At 35.5% G+C, this 23,549-nt stretch overlaps 1 protein-coding gene and 1 long non-coding RNA gene across 2 annotated transcripts in view; one reads left to right on the top strand and one right to left on the bottom strand.

Annotated features, from left to right (window-relative positions):
- The window catches only part of LOC138856389 (uncharacterized), an 86,693-nt gene that overhangs the window by 14,927 nt on the left and 48,217 nt on the right, over nucleotides 1–23,549 (bottom strand). The gene's annotated exons all lie outside the window — the stretch shown is intronic.
- Nucleotides 6,043–8,967, top strand: LOC106626248 (trypsin-1). Its single transcript, XM_036370259.2, has 5 exons — nucleotides 6,043–6,338; nucleotides 6,462–6,703; nucleotides 8,258–8,407; nucleotides 8,478–8,709; nucleotides 8,790–8,967. The coding sequence occupies exons 1-5, from the start codon at nucleotides 6,194–6,196 to the stop codon at nucleotides 8,909–8,911; spliced, it is 891 nt and encodes a 296-aa protein (XP_036226152.2). The 5' UTR covers nucleotides 6,043–6,193; the 3' UTR covers nucleotides 8,912–8,967.

Raw genomic sequence — 23,549 nt, forward strand, 5'->3', positions numbered from 1 at the left:
ATTAATGCTAGGCCTTGTAACAAGCACATCCCCACACGCACAATTATATATAGTTCATACAACAGTTTTTTTTGCAACGGAATTTGCATGGAATGAAATGCAATGTTGAGATGAATTGCCCAGTTGCAAAGAGAACTCATCAGATTTTATAGATTGCTCTTTCTGATGCAGACCTTTTCTAACAGCAGTTGTCGCAGTTAAATAATCATTTTATTGAATAAATTAGTATGATCTGTGTAGCTAGGCGAAAAACTAATATAATTCGATATCCAGCTATTGGCAAAAACGTCATAAACCTATTACAAATCTGCTTAGGTGTTTCAGTCGTACTTCCGCCATTTCACCTGGATGTCTAAAAGTATGAGATCCAGCCTTGATCTGCCAAAAGCGGGGCATTTGTTCAGGAAGCGTTGAGATGAGCCTCTCTAATTTTCTGCCAGACAGCTGATGCAACTGACATCCGGTAAGATATTCAATTTAACCGCATGGATCCTGATCGGACAGTGTCCAGTTAGAACTCCTACAACCATTGAAAGGTGGACTTTGCTGAGAGCGAAGATTTCCCTAGACCGCTGGTGATTTACCCTGAAAGAGAAGGGCAGCTGCTGATCAACTATCACGCTCGCTGAGTTGGTCTGAGCCCCAACAGTCCAGTGGTGAATCACAAGAAGTGAATGGGGCTCCTACCCGTTCCCATTCCTCAGTTATTTCGACTGCAGTACCTGTTCTAGGAGGCTCATCAGCCTAATAGTTTTCTGCAATACCAGTCTAACCATTAAATTTGGAAACCCTAAGACTTAACCTATATCACGATTTCTTTTTTTTAATTATCAAAGTCAGCGAAGAGTAACATGATTTTAACACAAAACTAAGCTTCCATTCAAATCAAGATTAATATCACGAGTCAAACCAAGATGAATAACATTATTACTATTTCTTGAACCCACAGACGTGGGTTAGAATTATATATTCTAGGTAAGAAAGCAAGATGACTATGAAGGGATGTATACTCTTTCCATATTTCCGCAAATATAAATTAGTTTTTAACAAAACCGCATTACACACCGGTTAACTTTCTTTGGCTTTGTCGCCCCACTGCGCAAACTGTTACAGCTGCCTGCGCGTAAAGATTATAAAAAAAAAAAATTATTAAAAAAATCCATTAAAAACCTGTGCACGAATTGATGTGCTCACTCTCTTTCATTTGGAGCGACAACGAAAAAAAACTGCTGCTCCACCCGCTTGCAACCTGTTTGTATAATTTATTTGCACGCACAGCGGCATGACGTTGCATGCTGCATGCTGCATGCCACATGCATTGTGCAACCGTACACAACAAGTCACTAATTTATGTGGCAGCATGTGGCGTGCCGCGTGAAGCATCCTGCTGTCGTGCGTGAATTAGTGCAAAACAAACCTTTTGGCGTGCAAAAATGCGTCACCGCCGCGTTTGCGGCAGCAGACGCACACTTATGTATGCCGCGGGGCATGTATGTATGAAATTAATAAAGCCAAATGATAAATCGATGTCGTTTAATATCGAGCGACTTCGTTTGCTGCTTCTCTCTGTCTTTTATGTTTTTTTTTTTTGCTTTTGTTCTCACGCAGCCAGACATTTAAGGGCGGTCTCGGGTTACTCATTTACCGCGTATTATGTTGCAAGTGCAAAAGTAATTACATGTTGCTTTAAATTCTTTGAAACTATAAAATATTGTTGCCATATATACATATTTACATGCAGCTATATATACTAAAGCCATATTTTATTTTAAATTTGATTTTATTTTTAACTTTTTTAACGCCCGCCAGCATTTCTCTAAAATTTTTTTCAGCCATAATTTATATGTAAATTTACAAATATTTAGCGCCAGCATCGCATTTGCATACATAAATTCGCACAAGATAATTTATGCAGACTCTCAATGTGTGTAAGTTGTTGTTGTTGTTGAGGCACAGTAGCCAAACTAAAACCCATAAGTCAACAACAACATGTTTATTAAATCTGGGACCATAAATATTTGAATTAGTAGAAATTATAAAAAAAAAAAATATTGAATTTTTTAACCGCGTAGAGCCGGCTTTTAGGTAGGGATTTAAAAAAACGGTGGTATCTCTTGTGTGTTATATTACTAATTATGCGCCTCAAAATTTTGAACTTTTTTTAAATATTGTGAATATAAATCTTACCGATATTTAAAGTTTATAAAAAGTTGTTATATATTATATATTGCAGGTGGGCGTCATCGGACCATTAAAAACGTATAAAGTGTCATAACTAACCTGGAAATATAGATACAAGACTGTAATTTAATGCAGGATATTAAGAGACATTTTTGCCAAACCAAACCTGCTGATACGAAGTCTTTTTAGCACTTCTTCATACACTGTGAAAATTAGTGAAATCAGATAATAACCATGCCCACTGTCCATATAACGGTTTTGTTGAACACTACTAAAAGTGCGATAAATCTATGAGTAAATGCGGCAGAGACATACAAGTTTACACCCGAGATGATATTGCAGAGCTTTGTAGGTTCGGGTGTAAAAATTGGACAAGGAGCATGGCACCGCTAATCTTTCATTGAAATCGTATATCTCAGGAATTTCTTAACTATTTTCAACCAAATTTGTCAAGCTAGTGGTTATCCAAGCATTCCTTTTATACACTGTGATGGGCGAAATCTGATTAGAACCGCGCCTACTACCCATAAAACATACTTTCCATCTGAATCTTTCACTTTATAGTGTACAAATCAAACAACAATGAAGTTATCACAAAACAATTTGCACAAAAATTGTCGAAATCTGACTTTAACTTTTTAAGGACACATATACTATATATGTGGACCCCAGTGCATTAGGCGGATTTTCTTTCGGGCATATCGTTCAATCTGTATGATTTAGTATTCAAATTCGGGTAAAATATTTTTATAGTGACAAACATGCTCTTGCGCCAAAAATGGTTAAAATCGAGTCAATACTTCGCCCATATACCTAACATAAATATTTTCGAACTTCCGGTTGACTTTATAACTTATCTATCGGTCAGTATGTAAGAAATCTTGATGAACTTTGGAAATAACTGCTTTCTAATAACCTCTTGCCTAGAATTCATGAAATCAGGACAAAACTACTAGGGTAAGTTAATATAAAGTTTTACCTACACCTGCAGGTTTTCCCTGGCTTTGCACTTTGCAAGTTGCAAAAGTATAAAATGTTCGAAAACACCCGAACTTAGAATTTCCTTACTTGTTGGGTGTTGTTTTTTGTCTTACAGTCTAGTCGCTTTGATTTTATGTATTGTATTTAATATAAGATATAGAAATTTAAAAATATTGTTATTTTATATAATATAATAGTAATTGGAAAGTTTTGAATACTGTGGAAATCTATGAACTTTTTCTAATTGCTCATTACCATATTTCAATTTGTTATATCGGAAAATTTTAATGGCATTTCAGTACGTAAACAACTAGAACTCTATGGACTTGGGAATTTTGTGAACTTCCAATGAACTCATTTATCTAAAAAGTTGCTCCAAAATACAACCATTTATAGTCAAACACCTTAAAATATGCATACTTCTTTGCAATGCGTGAACCTTATTTAATTTTGTAGTGAAATATGTTTAATCAATTTGAGAATAAGCTCTCTATCACGAAGTCAATTAGCGAAAATTAGTAAAACAATGCTTCGTCCAACAAAACTTTCCCGCACTAATAACATACGCACTGCCATAAAATACCACCATTGATTTGCTTTTATACGAGTATGCAGATTCAACGAGCTTATAATTAATGTGACATTTTAATGGATTTACGCAGACGAGAAAAAATCGTGACTAATTGCTGCCAATGCCTGAATTCGACATGCGTCACATACTCTTCAATTTGTATGTAAGTTCTTGAAAGAGCTACCATATCTATCAAAATGCTTGTAACAGGTGAACTACAAAATTTCAGCTAAACACCGTAAATATATTTCAGTTATTAACAAAGAAAAAGAAATAAATAAAACAAAAAAAAATTGATTAAAGAATATTAGATAATATAAAAAACTTAATACGTAGAAAATTATTGTATAAAAATTAATTTTTAATTATTGTAAAAATTTTTTCGTATATTTTTTTAATGTAAAAGTTTAATATGTAAATCAACGCAAATTATTTAAATTTTTCTGTTTTTATTGTACTAATTATTCTTATTAAAAAAATTAAATATTACATGTATTTTTTTTAACTGTTTATTAGATATATTTACAATTATATTACATGATATATTTTTAAAAACTTAACAAATGAAATTGACTTATTATATTATTTTACTTCTAAATTTAAAATATTTTTCCGTGAAAATTGAAATATTAATTTAAAAAGTTATTTAAAATTTTTATATTTTGAAAAATGTAAAATGTTTGTCATTGTAAAATTGTAAGAAATAATTTCAGTGTGTTTTTTTTTTTATAATTTGCAACGTAAATATTGAAGTATTATTAAAAAAAATATATTTATAATATTATTAATAATGTTATTTTTTTTTGAAAAATTTCTTTTTTTTTTCGGTGTAAAGATTTACAAATTAAATATTTTTCTGTGACAGTTGAAATATTAATTCAAAAAAAATTATTTAAAATGATAATATAAAAATTATTATTTTTTAATTTAATATATTGAAATTTTACATATTTTTTTAAATTTGTTTTTAAAATATCTTTTCTTTTTTCAGTGCATTATTATTGTGCATATATTTTATTATTTTTTAGAAAACTTAATATTTTTTTAATATGTAAAATCTCAATATTTTAATTATTTATTTAATTAATTTAATTTTTTTTTTATGCAAATGTAACATGTTTGTCATTGTAAAAATTTAAGAATGAATTTTATGTTTTTTCATGAAATTTTTATTTAAAAAGAATATGTAAATTTTAGTATCCTTCAACAGTTTTTCAGTATTTTATGATTGTATATTTATTTTGGATTTTTTTGAAAAACTTTAATTTTTTTAGTGCAAAAATTTAGGAATCAAATTAATTATTATTAATATTTTTTTTTAATTTTTTTAGAAAATTTTATACGTTTGTGAGTTTAAAAATTTTTAAATTAAATGTATGAATTAAATTTTTATTTATTATTTGATTTCAATATATTTTTTTGCCTGTCATAATTAAAATTTTAGTTTTAAAAAATATATAAAATTAATCTATATATTAAATATTAAGAAGTTTATTTTCAAAATTTAAAGATTTTTTCGGTGTGTCTTAAAATTCCCAAAGTCAGTTTAACATATGAAACATCCTTTTAATTAGCACTTTAATGCTGTCTTTCGCTTATTAAAGTAAAACCGTTACTCGCACTCCAATATTGTATACAGATATCTTTCACACTAACAACAAAATAATCCACACCTTCGCCAAAAGTAAAAAAAAAAAAAAACAAGAAAAGTACTGTGCTTTTTATTAAGGGCTATTAAATTTTGAATCACTTCGGAGGAAGTGTCGTTAGCACCAACATTTGTTCTGAGCACATTTAGCACGCTTTTATGGTAATGCAAAGCAGTGTGTAAAATTAAAAATTCAGCGATTTCAAATGAGCTAATAAACAAATTTATAGGCGCTGGACGAAAAGTATCGATTGTGACGCTTCTTTTTTTAAATTTTATTTTTGCATACCATTTTGCTGTAATTTTTTCTGCCATGGTGTTCAATGAACGATAAGCCACAGTCTCATCGTGATTATAGGAATGACTGTCTGTAAATTAGTTTGTGTGTATGCCACAACAAAGAAAGTTCAGCTAAAATATTTGAGAACATGACGGAAAGGAGACGGCAAGATAAAAATTAAGCTGCGAACCAAAATCGAATATGATTTATGCGTGCTTTTAATTTGTTGTAAACTTTGGCTGACAATAATATTGTTATTGGATCATTTTCTTTGTTGCTTTCTGTTATACTTTTGCGCATTTGGTCTTGATCGCGTGCGCGCAGACGCAATAAACGGCGCCAGCGACAGTGCGTAAACTATAAGAAGGGCTCCGTTTGCTAAACGCTGAAACATTTCGCAACAGTCTGCTGCGGCAAGCGGCAGCCAAGTACTTCGTTGCCTCAAGGAATTTTATTAATTTACGCGTAAACGTGCATACCAAGTGCGTGTTCTTTTCGTTTTTTTTCTATTAAAGTGTATAGTGTCCAAACAATGAAATCCTTTATATTGTGCTGTGCCAGTTTGGTGTGTTGTTTGGCGCTTGGCGTGCAAGCTGCTTATTTCTATGAACGTCCCGATGGACCGGATTTTCTGGATGAAGATAAAGGACGTTACGGCCAATGTGCCACACAATGCTGTGAGTATTTCTTGCATAACTTTTTGTAAAAGACTTTCTAATTTTTCACTATTTTCTTAATTTTTTTTTATTGGCTGTTTCTTCATGCTTCTTCTATGGGTTGATCTACGTCTGCGTCTATAGACTGTGGTACGCCGAATGTCAATCGCATCGTTGGCGGCACACAGGTGCGTCACAACAAGTACCCTTGGACGACGCAACTACTTAGGGGACGCTGGCATGCGCGTCTCTTCTGTGGCGGCTCGTTGATTAATGATCGCTATGTGCTGACGGCGGCGCATTGTGTAAAAAATAATCGTCATCAGATAACTGTACGATTACTGCAATTGGATAGATCGTCGGGGGATCCTGGTATCACTAGAATGGTGAGATTGTGCTAATAAGAAAAAAGAAAAAAAGAAGCCGGAGCATGTGCTATAGAGTGATATCAGAAAATGTTGGGTATAAGAACCAACAGTGATTTTTCTTGTTGACAAATTTCAGGTGAACTCAATATTCATTGGGTCCTATTTAGTTGAGCGCTCTACTGAGGCAATTGCTTAAATACATTTCCAATAAAGCTGAACTTTTCTCGAAGGTTGGTAAATAATCTTCCTTCAGAAATTTTGTCACCCCACTCTGTTTCGCGAACTCGTCAAACTGAAAATTTTGTTCCTTCTGAAATTTGGACCCATACTCTCTGGCGATCTCTTCAATATTAAGCTTTCGCGAAAAGACAAACTGCGTCATCTGTGAAACTACTCACTTAATATCAAGCTACTTTGTTTTCCGACTTGTTTGGGTAGCTGGTCATAACTGAATCGCTGGAAATTTCAAAGACAGTGAGCTTGCTAGAGAGCACACTCCTATCCTAATTTCCTAAGATTGGGAGGAAACGAGTCGATACTTTGCTCTAGCTTTGAAATTATGGACCTCTCCTAAGCTTGGCAGGCGCTGGGCAGAAGTTGTGTAGTTGTGCGAATTTTCTGGCCCAGACGGGAACGCAAGAGATTCTCTGAACTACTTGTTTTTAGCAAGGCTCAACTTGCCGCTATGGTAAGTGTTCCGACTGGACACTGTCGATATCTTATACGATGCAAATTGCCAAAGTTGTATGGAGAAAGGCAAGTTAAAATCAAAAAAGTGCCTTGTGAAATGACCAGCTTTTGCCAGACTGAAGTTGTAACTTTGCGCTTAATAAATTTGCGGTTAACCCAAAGCGCTTCTTCGATCTATAAGAGTCTGGTGATCCGTTTCTAGATGTTTTGGGACTCACAAAGGGTCAGAGTTCACAGCTCTCTAAATTTCCGTGGCTTCTCTCAGTTGCTAATACTCTAATCTCAAACTTAAAGTTCAAAGAACTTCACACAAGAAGATAGAATTCCAAGGCTAATTAATCCAACAAGTTTAACAGTCTTAGTATTATTTTCACGAGTTCAACCAGTACCACTATTGGAAGCACATAAAGCTTAGTCCTTTAGATACACATCCTAAAATCAAAGTTTCAAAACGTTCTGTAGTTGTCATGAGAAGACCACAAGCTGCATAAAGTAGCACAAAACAAACGCCTGAACACCTCAGATAAGCAATCTCAGTCTTTTCTGCGAGCGTTCAGACTTTTCATACAGCATTTTTTCTCCCGACATCCGTTGGCTTGCTGATGTGCTGGGTATGAAAATTGAAATCACAAGCCATAATAGTAGCTAAATATTCAGCGCCTTAACAAATAACCCGCAATAATAATGGGTATACCATTACCATTAAAACAGCTGCCGGAAGTTGTTAGTGCTGCACTCACTCTTCCCTACAAACAAAAGCACTCACTGCGGCTTAGAGACTCAGCACGAAAATAAATTATTAGCTGCGCTCAAGCCAAAATAATAACTGTAAGTGATACTCAATGAGAATAACTAGCAAACGTTTTCCAAACATCCACACAGGTCATCCAAACAATTATACATCCGCAATACGATCAGAGCAAAATTGTAAATGACATCGCCATTTTGAAGTTGGATTCGCCCATACTGTTCAGCAGCACCATGCGCCCCGTTTGTCTGCCCGATATCAATCACAATTTCGACAACAAAGAAGTAAGTACAACAAAAACACAATAGCTACTCTGGTTCTTTTTAAGAATATTTTCATTTGTGTTTCCCACAGGCGATCGTCGCCGGTTGGGGTCTTGTGAAGGAGGGTGGCGTCACCTCCAATTATCTGCAGGAGGCCACCGTGCCCATAATTACTAATAATCAATGTCGTGAAACGCGTTACAAAAGCAAAATTACCGATGTTATGCTATGCGCTGGACTCGTTCAGACCGGTGGCAAGGATGCCTGCCAAGGCGACAGCGGTGGTCCGCTGATTGTCTATGAAGGCAGATACAAATTGGCGGGTGAGTTCAAAAATATTTTGTCGATTTTGTAAAGTTTTTAAAGAAAATATAAATTAATTGGTTATTTTCTCTCTTCATAGGGATTGTCTCTTTCGGTTACGGCTGCGCTCAAGCAAATGCACCGGGTGTTTATACGCGTGTCAGTAAATTCCTCGATTGGATTAAACAAAACACACGCGAAGGTTGCTACTGCCGTACTTGAGTAATAGAAAATGTCTTCCCTTCCAGCCAATCAAGTAAAATTTTATAAAACTAAAATATGTATATAATTTGTTTTCGCGTGCTTTTTTTGGTAGTTTTTATATATAGCATATTAGTGGAAGACGACATTTTAAGTGCCAACTCTATGCTCTTCAAGTATAAGGCTTATGGCTAATACAAAAAGGTTTCTCGGTTCACTAAAGCTTCGAACTTGCCTGTTGAATCTTTCACAAACAAAGGCAAACTTGTTAGGTTCCAAGGAAAAGATCAATCCGTTGCGATCCTAAAATAACTACGCATGGATTAATAAACTCTTAATAATCGACGAATCGATCTGAATCCTATCTTAATTTCGTTGACACGACTAATATCAAATAATCGACGGCTTACCAAAGATATGACACGACAGCAGAGAAGAACAGATCCTCGCCCTCTCTCAGGCAGATCTTACAATTTGCGTCGTCAAAATGTTTGTCCTTTCCACATTTTCGTCCTATTGGAAAGTGCTCTGTAAAAACCTATACACCTTGAGATGAACTCCGCCAAGAACAAGTTAATCGCTTGTGTAATACTCTGGGCCAGAAGGATTTCGTAGTTGGGCAAGTGCTGGTTCTTGATCAGCACTTACTGACCTCATACCGCTGGCTCTTCTCCGTCTGGTTTTAGACGTAAAAGTCAGCAGAGTTCGACGCGTTCGCAGTCTGACGGAATTGGTTCGATAGTGCCCTTTCTTTTAAGTTTATCCACTTTAAAGTTCCAAGCAATTCCAACCTTGAACACAAAGGCAGCGAGACCAATGTCAGTATAACCGCTCTGGTACTTGAATGACTGACACTTCAGGGTGAGAGAGACTGCATTTGTCTGGAAGCCTTAAACTAGAGTCTATGAAGAGAAAAATCATAATTATATGTAGCTTTCAATAAGCGGTAGTACATCATTCAGAGTCAAGTAGGGAATCGGTCGGCTGAATGTTGTGCTTGCTGCTTTTTGACGTCAATTCAAGCCCAGATAATGCTTAGATTTCTGGCTACGATGCGAAGTATTCACAGCCAATATTAAGCCGTAGATTAAAAGACGAGTTTATGTCAGTCTAAAATAAACTTTCGACCAGCATAACTGTTAGTATTTTCCAAAAACTCGTTTTAGGTTTCTTTGGAGCATCAAGAGTTGCTTTTCAACTCATCAATCATAGCACGACTGCCAACTCTCCCACATATCAGCAAAACCCTCATACTTGGGACAACCAAAGTCCCAAAGTGCGAACAAGTTAGCTAGAGTTTACTGTCAAGGCTAAAATAAGATTTCTATGTACGATTATTGTTTTATGCCTTAACGTTTTTCAAGAGAAGAGTGGTCACCCCATAAACAAAATATATTTCCATCTTTCTACATTATGTCCCTCAAGTGGCGCGCTCGTTCCCAAGGGCACTTGCACTTTATTTTAATTTCTATTTTATTTATAATTTCGTTGTTCTCGTTTCGCTATTGCAACTGAAATCTATGCTGTCTGCGCGCATCTTATAAAATGCACGACAGCGTATTATCCGCGCCAAGTGGATGAAATGAATTATTTATGTGTTTCTGTGATTTTTCTCGCTGGCAGGCCGCTACATAGATATTTATTGTTTGACTGACACAAGCAAAATGGTACTCACCGTAGCACTGAGTTGTTTTTTTTTCTGCTCATTTCTTCTTTTATGAAATTAAGCGTTAAATTTGCAGTCGGCAACAACAGCAACAACAATAAGAAAAACGGCGGGGGTCACCTTAAGAGCGCTGCGGTCGCAGGCGACTAAACGTTAAATGCGATATCTTCATAGCAAGATTTATGAGCTCGTAATGCGGTAAAAATAGGCATGTGCGCTTGTGCTACAAAATTCAGCGCAGATTAGCGACGGCATGGGGCAATCGGTTGAATGATGCATTGGCTGGGCGCTGCGCATGCGTTCGATCACTTGCCGGCTGATCGTTGCACGTCCGCGCAGACGATGATTTTACTAGCGAATTAATTTAAATTCCAACGCATGATTACGCCCTCTTAAAGTGAATTTACGAGCGCAAAATCTCCAGTTGCAGAATGAGAAGAGCTGCTCAGCGATTTGTAAAGAAGAGAGGGAGTGCGCGCAGCCGGTGCGTGATACAGAGAGCGCCGTGAGGTGCGTACAAAATTTATGAACAAACAAGTATATGATTCAAAACAAAATAAAAATGTGTGTTGTTGTTGTTATTGTGCAGAATTTATTTCATCTTAATTCAATTTAACAACTTAAACAACCATAAAGTGTTCACATTGTAAATCATGCGGCAAGCAAAAACAACAAGACGCCTATTCGTGTGCGCGTGTGTGTGCGTGAAGTGCGCTTGAGCTAGACAAACGGCCTATCTGTGTAAACGATCGACAGGGCAACAACAAGCGCTTGAGCGCTTGAAGAATAACCGCCTTAACATTAAAAGTTATGAATGATGTAGCGTTGACGAAGTGCTGGCGGCGAAGGTGGCGGCAAGTGGGCCGAAAAAAACGCTGCGTTTTGGCTGTCAATGTGTGGTGTGGCAAACGGCAATGGCGCGGCGGTGGATGCACTCAGGTGCGCTTGTCCGGCGCACAATTGTATGCAGATTGATGTCGCCGCACAGTTGTTGCAACTTGGTTGAAATGAATTTATTATAGCTTTAGCGTGGAAGCGCGCATGCGCATAACCAATCGCCAAATGATGGTATGACCGTGTCTTTGTTTTTCTTTCTGCACTTCAGCTAGATAAGATTGACACGCTGCTTTTGATGTGCTAATAAATTCGTATGAATATATGTGTGTAAGTGTGTGTGTGTGTGCAGTGCAACTATTTAAAGTAGAGCAGCGCGACTTTGCGTTATGTGGCACAGTGAAGGCGTTTTGCCATTTCGATTGTGGTGACCGCAAGGAATTGGCGAAAGCATCACTTAGACTCGAAAGTGGTACCGTGTAAATAAATACCAGAATTGTATAGAGTCTGCTGATGCTTCATGGTCATCATCAGCGGCGAGTAACTGGAATGCCAAGCTATGTAATTGAGGCCATCTGTGTGGAGCATTGGTTACGGACAGTTAAATATATGCCAGCATAATAAATGGGTGTGTATCGGGGACTTAAATGTAGCAGCTGCGCACCTGTATAATTTTAGCAACATGTTGCTAACAAATGGTTTTGAAGTAGCTGCAACTTTCGTGAAATCTAATGAGAAATTTCTACTTTTTTGCTTAAAATAATCTGTGTTGGTAAGTTCTAGCGCGAATGAGCTCAATTTGTTCAAGCAACATGTTGCAACATAACTTCTTATTGCGTTCCTTATTTAATTTTTTTTTTATTTTTTCAGTTGAGTGAAAAACGAAAATGAAGTAGCAATGTTGCGCAACATTTTTTGCATGCTTCGCAACATTATTCAGCGAAATGCTGTAAATACATATTGAAGCCTTATGATGGTAAGTACTAGCGCAACATTTTAGTTCAATTTGTTCCAGCAACATGTTGCAACATAATTTTTTTATTGCGTTCTTTATTTCATATTTTTTAATGAAATTTTTTAAATTTTAATAGTTGAATAAAAAAACGAATATGAAGCAACAATGTTGAGCAACATTTCTTTAAAAAAAATTTCAGCGAAATACTGTAAATACATATTGAAGTATTTTGATTAAGATTTCTTGTTTATTTTCTGTATTCTTGGTGCGTTTATATTCTCGATGCGATTATGAAAAGTTTCTTGTGGCTTTCAGGTAAAAGCAACATATTCAAAACGAGTTTAGCAAAATTTTGCAGCAAATTGTTGTTGTTTCGTGAAAAGAACTAGCTGCTAAAGTTTTACGTATTTTCAAACAAAATTTGTTTGCCAACATTGTATAGCAACATGTTGCTGAATCATGTTGCATAGCAACATTATATGTGGGAAACTTTCAAAAAAATATGCGGGCTTCAAATTTTGAATATAGTGTTTTAATTTCAATTAGTCAACATGTTGCTAGTGAAAGCTTATGGTAATATGATTTATTATAAGAAAATGTTGCTAGCAGAATATTGTGTAATATATGAAACTAGTTGAGGATGAATCGTAGGGAAGTGTTTGAGTTGATTCGTATTCATCTACAGACGGAAAGCACTTGGAGAGTTTTTGAGAAATATTAAAAAGAAATCCGGAACCTTTCAGTTATCCCAAAGCAGACTACACATGACTTCGACATCTTCAAATAAACAACAATAAAAGGTTACAACAAAGCCTATACTATTCTTCATGTATGTTGCAACAAAATAAAATGTTTCTAATAAAAGCAAAGAATACTCTCCTGCCTCTTTTCTCCGCTCTTTCTTAATTACCATGACAATTGCATTGTCGATCAGCGATCACGCAAATGTGGCTGACTGACACATATCACCAGCAATTTTGTAGTTCGACGAGTGAATGAGTAGTCGCATCATCAACAACAACAACAACAACAACTAAGTACAACAATTGTAAATCACACATTATCGAATCACACAATATATGTGCATGCGAAACAATCAGCAGACACCAGCTTTAAAAGCCGCCACTTCAGGCGTTGCTACCGCCATGCCAAGTGGCGCGCTGTTTGCCCCGGTCGCTTTGATCAGCGCGCGCCACTACTGAATTGCTGGCTGCTGGCAAATATGGTTGCTTTCGGTTAAGAACGAGCGCGCGCTCACCGCATTGTTTGCATTTGTAATTTTCACACCTTCCACACCACACCGATATGGTCAATAAATGTGCCAAAGTGCCAAAGTGGCATGTGGCAGCAGCGCAGCAGATTGTGGCCCCAAACTGTGGCGCAGCATTGCATTTTAATGCGTTGTTGTTGCTACTGCTCGGTGTTTTATTGGCATTGCTATCGTCGCCACCATGGCTCTTTGCTGTCGCTACCAGCAATAGCGTAACTTCTACAGCTACAACAACAGCAACCATATTCTACTGCCGCAATTGTTGTCATTGCTCTGCTTTTGATTGCCACTTTTGCCACAATGTAACAAGCGACGTTCGTTTTTTCGCTCACTATTACTGCTATTGACAGTGTGGCGCGTCGTTTGTTGCAACATTTGTGGTCATCAGCCGCCACGGGCCACCATTGCTTAGCCAAGTTTGGCACTATAAATAGGAAAAGTGCATCTTTCTAATACCAAATCAAGCGTCGCTAGAAAATTAGCAACACGCCACAAATGCATCGCCACACATTCAGCACTTAAGTACCAGACATAGGCACAACTCCCTGCCGCATGTGCGGACTGTACAGTATGACTGACAACAATAACAACAATAGGCAGATGCGCACAGTAAATCGCCAAGCGCAACGAACGATTTTCAAACGCCAAACTCCTTGGCACTACGCGCTTAGGAATTTGTCGTGACTCGATAATGACGGTGTTGCAAGTAGTGCTGCAACACTGCACTCAGTTTGAATTGCTTCTATTACTCGTTTGCAAAGTTTAGCAAAATAAAAAGCCGGTGATTTTGTTGCATGCTTTGCTGCCTCATTGTGGCAACGTTCTAATGCCGGTAATGCTGGCAATTGTCGTCTTCAGCTTGCAACTTGCAACTGACACTCAATTGTTGGTGTTAAAATAAATTGATAGTCCAGCGCAGCAATTGTTTTTATGCCTTGCTTTGATTTTGTTTTTTTGCTTTTTTTTGGTAAGCGCGCAACGTGCAAGCAGTCCGCACTCGCCAGCTTTTCTCGGCCGTCCAGGCGATTTATTCGGTACTGTCGCCGCCGAAAAGAAAATATGCGCAGCGCTTTCTTGTTTGTTCGCCCTTACCACAACAGCCGTTTATATTGCAACGAGTATGTGTGTATTAAAGTATTATAAGTGCGCGCGTTGAGTGCATTTCTTTTGCTCATCACTTTAGGTTTGTACAATTTATTTCACACTTTTTGCAACTTTTTACATTTTTCCGGCGCATTTGGATTTTCCATTTTAGCAAATATTGCCCCTGAGGCCATTTCCCGTGCGATGTGCGCACGCCCTATCAGCCGAAAAAACGCCAAAGGTTCATATTACGCCTGTATTTGTATGCAACAAATTGTTGCAACAATGCGGTGGTCAGTTGGCCTTTGTTACCTTTGTAACGTTGGTAATTTTGTTGTTTTTCTTCTTAGATTCCACTATATTTTCGTTTAGTTGCAGTCCCTGACATTGAATACAACTACAAATTAGTTAGCGTTTTCGGTTAGCCAAATGGGATTCACCACGGAAATGTTATAATGAGGCGAAAATTATATATTTAAAAGCTGTGGGCGCGCAGAACGATGAAGGCAGAGAAGATGTAGGAATTCGTTGTAACCAAAGAGGTAATATTAAAGCGCTTAGTGAGTCCTATATATTGATTTGGTTATAGGACCACAACATATGTCATATACAGGAAAAAAAATTAAAAATTAAAATAAAATTAAAAATTTCAATAATTAACACCTGATAAAGTGGGGGATCTAAATATATTGGCACATGAAAATACCCACGATTTTAACCCGCCTAGCAATCTGAAACCCAAAAAAAAAACTAAAAAATTATACATCTAGAATAATGTTGCAAAGTCTGGATTTGCGGTAAAGTTGTAAAATTTGTGTACCGAATTGGCGACTATCTGAAAAAAAAACAATTTTTCTAAATTTTTTTTTTATTGTTTCGAATTTTTTGAAAATATTAAAAATTAAAATTTGAGAATATGGGAATATGGATAGTTAGCGCATAGACAGGTCTATAGAGAAGTCTCTCTAAATTAATCTAAAATTTTAGGTAAATCGATGCAGTAGAAATTGATAAATCGTGGATATCCTTTTGAAAAAGACACATTCGATAAAAACGCGTTTAAAGTTTCGCGTATACTTATATCTCCGATATAATGCCTATATTTTCGAAAATAATTTTAATTTTGAAAAATACTCCAGTAGGCATATTCCTAAATAGTTAAATTTTGAAAACCAACAAAAAATCGATTTTTTTTTATTTCTAGACTAGAATACCACTTTACAAAATATTTTGCTATATATGTACGGCTTGTGAGTCGTTGGATCGCGCAATCAGCAAAAAGCGTTTTGGAATGATATACATATAAATGCCAAATTTATTTTGAAACTCGTCAAGTTTTGATTTTTCTGTTCAGTTGTTTTTGAACTCTACCTATAGATTTGAAAATCTCGAGGGATATGTGTAGTAACAGCTCAAAGAAATTGCGTAATCGGTAAAGCCAGTATCTGGTCCACATTTACATAATTATGAGCGATGTGTTTCGCCGCAATATTTGCTTTACTACTCGACATGTTGTAACATTATATTTGCATTCAGTGGTAGCAAAGCCTTAAGCCATGCCGGTCAATTACATCATTACTGCTGTGTGATTAAAAAAAAGTAAAGTTAGATTCGTAACTACACACAAGCATTATAAATAAGTTAGTAAATAGCGGACTTAAGACAAATTATAATTGCATTAAGTTGTTGTTGTTTGTTTTGTACTTGTATATGCTCACAGTTTTTATTGTGCTACCAGTAAAGGTTGTGTGGGTTCAAATGAATGAAATACGCTTATAGTTCAAAGTTTATTGACATATATAGCAACTTATCATTTTATAGACATACACATATATATGCGTACATATACACACGAAGTCAATTATTTTTTATGCATGTATAAGATTTAGCAACTCTCGTTGCATATTCGAGATCGGGTTACGCTATATGGCGTTAGAAAGATAAGACTTCGATAAAGCGGCTGAAAATTGTCGAAAATATCGAGAAAATAACGAAAATAGTCGAGTCCGATCGTCACTGTGTTGGAACTTTTAAATAATGCTCAAAACAAGAATTTACATCAGCGAATCGCAACAAAACCCATATATTTCTGAAGATGAATCCAGGGTTAACGGTCAAGAAGGTTTTGGTATGTGTTTGGTGGGATTGGCGGGGAATCAACTACTTGAGGCGCTCCCCTGAAGCTAAATTTGAAATTCGACTTCTACTGTTAACAATTGGAACGTCTGAAGGAGGCGAATGCTTGAAACTGGTCTGCTTTGTCCAATAAGAATGAAAGTGTGTTCCTTGAGGAGAACTGCAGCAAAATCTGAGAATTTTAGCAAATGCTTTATATTTCTTGAGTATTTTTTTTTAATTAATACTTAATTATCTTCTCTTTTACAGTTTGCTTCAAACTTCAACGGTAAAAAATGCTAATTTACTTTTAAGACCCCATTTTATTACAATTTACATTTTCTATATTTTTATTTCCATATAATAAAAAAGCATATTCGAGAACCAAAAACTCAGCGCATCAAAGGCAGACAACCAATATACACGCAGAAATATTTTTCTGAACAAAACACATTCAGAAACGCAATAAATCTAAATACGCATAAAAATTCCATAATAATTTTCTTTTATATATTTATTGAAAAGCGGCTGTGGAATACAGCACTAACAACAGCAATCATTCATTCACTTATAGAATACGCCTAATGAGTTTTGCACAGCACTTAGAGCCAGCCATTCTTGGCACAAGTTGTAGTTGGTCCATTCTCCATCTTTCTCCTGCTTACTTACTAGCTTTGTTAGCTGCCTCCAGAGGTGCAGCACTACAAATTGCAAGTTGCATGTCGAACCGGCCACATAATACTTGTGTTAAGTCATCGACGCAAAGCAAACGACACGGCTTCCAGTTAAATGGTTGCGTATATATTTTTATTTCACTAAAATACTAAAATATATTCAACCGCAGGCATAGAGGCCGACTACTAGAATGACTTTTACTCTCTTGTCATGCTACAATGCTGTCGGTTGATGTGTTCGTGGTCTTTTGGCCTGTAACTGCCGGTACGCGTACTTTTACGACGTTGCTGCGCACAAAATGCGCCGTCAACAATTAAAGTTGGCAACACGCAAAATGAGTTATTAACTTCACCCTATTTGACTTCTATTTGTAGGCTAAGTAGACGTAATTACTTTGTTAAGACCAAATGAGTGTGTGTAGATAAGTTCGAAAAGGTAGTATATAGATTTTCAGGCATTTGCAGTCTATTTAGTGGATTCAATTTGATTCAGGTCGGGTATTAGTTTATTATTAGTTCAAATTTAGAAGAAAGAGTAACTAAATATTTGTGATTTCGCAGTTTTAAGAGCTTACATTACTCTTTAAAGTTTCCGCAGGTTAATAAAATTGAAAAATCTTAGAAGCTCTAGCACGTTTGATTATTTGAGCTTTCACCACAGCTTTCATAACTCCACAAAGCTTCCCTAGCTATAAAATAATAACACCATTTTGAAGATCGAGAATATTTGAGAGTATAAACTTATGCCAAAGCTTTTTCAGAGCTTTTTTTTCTGTTCAAAGCTTCCATAGTCGATTTATTCGCACTCTTAACGCGAGGACAATAAGCTTTTGAAGGCCGAGCCACATCTGTGTGCTAAGTGTAGATAATATCTCGTATTTTATATGAAAATTTTAGTGAGAGCAAGGTGATGATGAGATATAGCTAGATCTGTAAGTTGATGAAGACATCCTTCGTCATACAAAATTCGGAGATTTTTCTGGCTCGTTTAAAATGAGGAAAGCTAATGCCACACTAACTATTTAGTGAGACCGTGTTTATACCGACTGAAAATTTCACAGAATTCGCAAGCAAAATATTTTTGAGCACCCACATTTTTTGCATAAATTGCAAAGCACCGTTATGTTATAATTATTTCTTACCAAACTAGTAATGTGAGTATTTCTTTTTATTGTCAAAACATTTGCAAAGAATACACACCCCTGCTTAAGTACATGCAACGAAATACAAAAATAAAAATAAAACCTGCAATAACTTCGCACAAAAAGTGTTAATTAATTCGAAAACGGAATCAAACAGGTCGTAAGTCAAATAAAAATACAGTAATTATCAAAAACGAATATTTAAAAATGAAAACAATAGACTTAAGCAACGAACTTGGTAGCGATACACTTCACTAAATTCAAAGGCGTTACTAAAGCTAATACATTTTAAGCGTATATTTAACTGGCAATACTTAGAAAAAACTGTGGCAAGTGCGATTTCATAAGAATTAGGAAATAAGACTCCCAAAAAAAAAAACGCGAAATTTACATACGCTATGCTCTACGTATAGCAAATGTGGCTGACGTTGGAGTGATGACCAGCAGTAGCTGGCAGTGAAGGCACTGAAATTAAGACAACATCCGCCTGAGGTAGCGCAGTGGAAATAAATAAATTAAGCATTATAAATATATACACATATGTCTGTTTATATAGCAGAAACTGGACGCTTGTGTGTATTTATTTGGGTGCAGATCTGCTTTTAAGTAAATATATATGCTTATATATAACATATGCTAACACATTCTGTTCAAGTCTAATTGGCTACGCTCCATGAACTACTTTAGTCGAATATAAAATAATTAAAACCTTTTTACAAAATACAAAAAAAAAATTAATTCTCTCTTGTTAGCACAGGTACAAACCTAAAGTTGAAAGCCAAAAAAAAACAGCTGCAGTAAATCCAAAGCCATTCTAACAATTAATCTTTACTGTTGTTTTCTTTGAGTTACTTGTTGTTGCAGATGAGCTAAGTGAAATTAATTGGTTTGATGTTGGTTGGCGGTGCAACAAAAAATAAGCTTATGTCTTCTTAGTACAAGCTGTGATGGGGGTGTTAATATTATTGATGGGTTTTGAGACAATTTATGTTGTTCCTTTGTATTTGTACAGATATACAATAATTCCGGATTTATATTAGAAGAATCTTGCTATTTTTGACAATAAAACTTATTTAAAACTACTCCGCAAGATTTCGACTCGATCTTTATGCTAATAATAATCCAAAAGTTCTTTACAATAGCGACAGTTGGCCTCTGTAAGCTTTTGAGAAACTTCGAGTGTATTTATGCTATGGATAATCTCCCGTAAAGTACTCACAGGGTGACTTAAGCGTGTGAAATGACTGTAAGCATCTCTTTTAAGAGATTAAAGTACAGTCTCAATTATTTTATACTCTTGCTTAGCACCTTAGTAAGAGATAAAGCAATATTTTCGCACTATAAAATGCTAATATGATATAGGAAACTAGACTTTTCAATAAAAAAATATTTAAGCAACTTAATTCAATGCTGCTAATAATAATTTAAGCTCCAAGCAGAGTTAAAATAATTTTCTAATTTTCTATCTACATCAAAATCGTACTTAGCTTCGAAAATTGTACTAAATTCGTTATTATATTCTATTATCTCTTTTAGTAGAAATAAAATACTGTGTGATGTTATTTGGATTATTAACCTGTTACAGAGATTCAGAGGTAAGCTCACAGATGTTCTGCCCAACTTTGACCTAATTTTTGAATTTATGAACTACAAGTAATATTCCTATTGAACAACTGTTGAGTTCCACTAATGATTTGTTGAATGAGCTATCGCTTTCAGATTTATAAGAACGCAAATAACACTAATGAGATTTCAATATTTTTAATGCTAGAATCTAATATTTAAAAAATTCGATTATAATTAAATATTTTTCTATAAAACGTTCATAAATGTGTTTGGGCGCTGAACTCGATACCTGAAGTCGTTAAAGGTACTTGAGATAAAAGAAATTGGCTCAAACTTCTTAAAAAAATTTAATCGGTGTTATCGTATTTTTCTAGAGACATGCAAACTCTTTCGACAGGATTGATAAATAACGTCCTGTTCAAAAGTTGCTTTGCAGTTATACCACTTATTCGTTCCCACTAAGTGAACCCACAGTACTAATTTACCAACTTAATTGCTAGTTTAAACCGCAACTACTGTTTTTAATTTTTTTTTTTTTTTTGTTTTCTGTAATATACATGTACACTGCTATAACCCACCAGAGCAGTACTTAAAATGCAAAGAAACATAGATATTTAGAATACAAAGCTTAAATCAATATACAACCATGCCGGAGGCAGTTCACCTTTAACAATTTTATGTTCAACATGAATGTGGAAAAGTAGAAAAAAGTGTTTATTAACGATTTCAAACGGAATGCCTTGAACAACTTTGAAGCGTGTGAGGCAAAGCTGAAAGTTCACCCTTTGAGGTTTTAAAACTTAGCAAGCAAATGAGTGTAAGTTGCTTGTTTGTATGTGTAATGTGCGCATGTTCACGTTAATGTGTATGTGTGCTTATACTGCAAAAGCAAACGCGTTGATGTGCCGCCTAGTTTGCATTGATTTGCCATAAAAATGTAAGTTGAGTAGTGAAGCCACCGCCCAGCGCAGTTACAGCAGACGCCCTCAGGGCTTTTATGGCTATAAAACGGACGCATATAAACTTTAGATGCTTAGAGGCAACTATTTTCTATAAAGAATTACAAAATTCAATGAGTTGACTAACACTGAAAATATGTTTGTATGGGTGTGTATAGTTATATATAAATATATATGTAGATGTCAGTAAGCATACCTGTACTTAAGAGATAATGAATTACCTAAGCGACTAACCCATATTCATGAGTGCCACGCCCAATTCCTTAAAATTGATAAATTTAGATGCTACAGCTGTTGTGCTGCCACAAGACTAATTAGCATAAAAATACAGAAAACAAGCATAAAAGGGACTCCTTAGGCAGTGTGAGCCCACACACCAGCGCACACCACCTGTAACAACAAAAAAATAAAATAAAAAATTAATGTAATTTTTTGGCAGGAAATCCATCAAATTGCCCAATTGTGGCAACCTTTTGCACCAAAGCGCATAAAAAATCAATCAAATTTCAGCAATTAAGGCAGAACAAATTTCGCTTGAGAAGAATTACTAAAACACAAATATAGACAGCTACAAGAAATTTGAGAAATACTTCTATTTAAGTAAAAAAAAACGATTTAGGCTAAAAAGCATAGATGCTCATTAGCAAATGTTGTAGTTGGATAGTGATTATTGTTTAAACATAGACTCAGATTCAAAGGCGTGCTGCGTGTGGCATGTGTGGGCATAGCAACAAGTTTCAAAAAAATTTTTAAAAATGAAACAGCATAAAGGCAACAACAAGAACATTGAAAAGAGTAATAAAATAATCAGCATCATTTCATGCGCAGTGACCTCGCTGCCAAGCCGATTGGCTAATGTGCCGCCAAGCCGCGATGATTCATCACAACGCGACTGCTGCCGGGAATTTGAGCTCTACTTCTTCGGCGAAACATGCGCACACACATGAATTGGTTTTTTCAACTTGCGTTCACTGAATTATATATATTCCAACAATTCGCGTGTCATACACACATACTTACATAACTAACGCGTGTGTGTTAATGCAAAATCTTCCAGCCAGTTCACCCACACAAGCTGGTGTGCTCACAGTACACATACACGCTTTTCAATACCCGCACTTTGTCACCAATGTCGATCTGCCGTGGCGCGTAGTTGTCCAGTTTCATTTTTTTTTTACCATTAGTGGGTGTGGTATGACGATATTAAAAGTGGTAATGCGACATATATGCATTCATAAGAACTCACGTGTATAAAACTTCATAAATGTATGGAGCAAGCAGAATACTACTTTTAAGCGGCATAGTAGTTTTCGTATTTGAAATCTTTTTCGAAATAAAATATTACCTATATAAGCCTTTACCAACATGGTATGGTTGTCTGAAGTTGGATCTCTAGCAATTTATTATATATATTTAAATTTTTTGGAATATTAAAAAACTGTTTTTTTTTTTGTAAGATTTCTCCGATACATATATTAGATTTGCTTTTTCCTTGGATCCAAATCAATATACAACCTCAAGTCGTAACCAAAATTTATTTTTAATAAAAAAAGCTTCTCATAGACTCTACCAAATATTCGGTTAGCGATACAAAAATGCAGAAAACATCAGAGAGCTGATTGTCTATTGAAAGTGTAAAAAGCAGTGGTGATTAGTTTTACTCTCTTCTAACAGTAAACAAGCCCTCAACTATAAATTTCGCTTGTTGCGCACGCATATGACTCAAAAGCACGTTTTGGTATTACCGAGTTTTTTTGCATCAAAAGATAACGTTTAATTTACACTTCGTTTGTTCTTCTCTATCTATTTTTTATTTCAAAATTTCTATTCCTCTTTGCGTCGTAGTACTTCAATACACATATTTTTCAGAAAATAATTTTTTAACCTCCGCCTTTTTGCTCTGCGCGAACACTTTTTCTCAGCTTCAACCCCCACAATTAAACCGAAGCTGCTATATTAAACTACATCACCACAATACAAATAGACATAGTTAAAGTTAAGTCAAGGTCATTAATGTTTTGCGAATTTCTTGAAATCACCTTTTTTGTATGGCAACTATATACATCACTCTGATGGACTTCAGCGTACGTATGTGTGCCATTTCAGCAAATTAAACTTAAATCAAATCTGGTTTATAAATAGTTGTTGTCTTTGTTCGAAAAAGTTAAGGAAAGAAGCAATTATTTTCTTAGAAGCACAATGTGTATATGAGGGGTTATTAACCGTAACCGACAACTTTATGTTATATTTATTATATATGTATAAATGCGTATGTGTGCGCATGTATGTGGGTTAGGAACATTTATGCAGTCACTTCAAATATATGAATTATATAGATATGATTTAGTGCCATGTTTTAGAGTTTCAGAATATCACTGGAGGGTGCTTCCTACAA

Source organism: Bactrocera oleae, chromosome 3 (assembly GCF_042242935.1).
Source record: "Bactrocera oleae isolate idBacOlea1 chromosome 3, idBacOlea1, whole genome shotgun sequence".
Taxonomy (NCBI): Eukaryota; Metazoa; Arthropoda; class Insecta; order Diptera; family Tephritidae; genus Bactrocera; species Bactrocera oleae.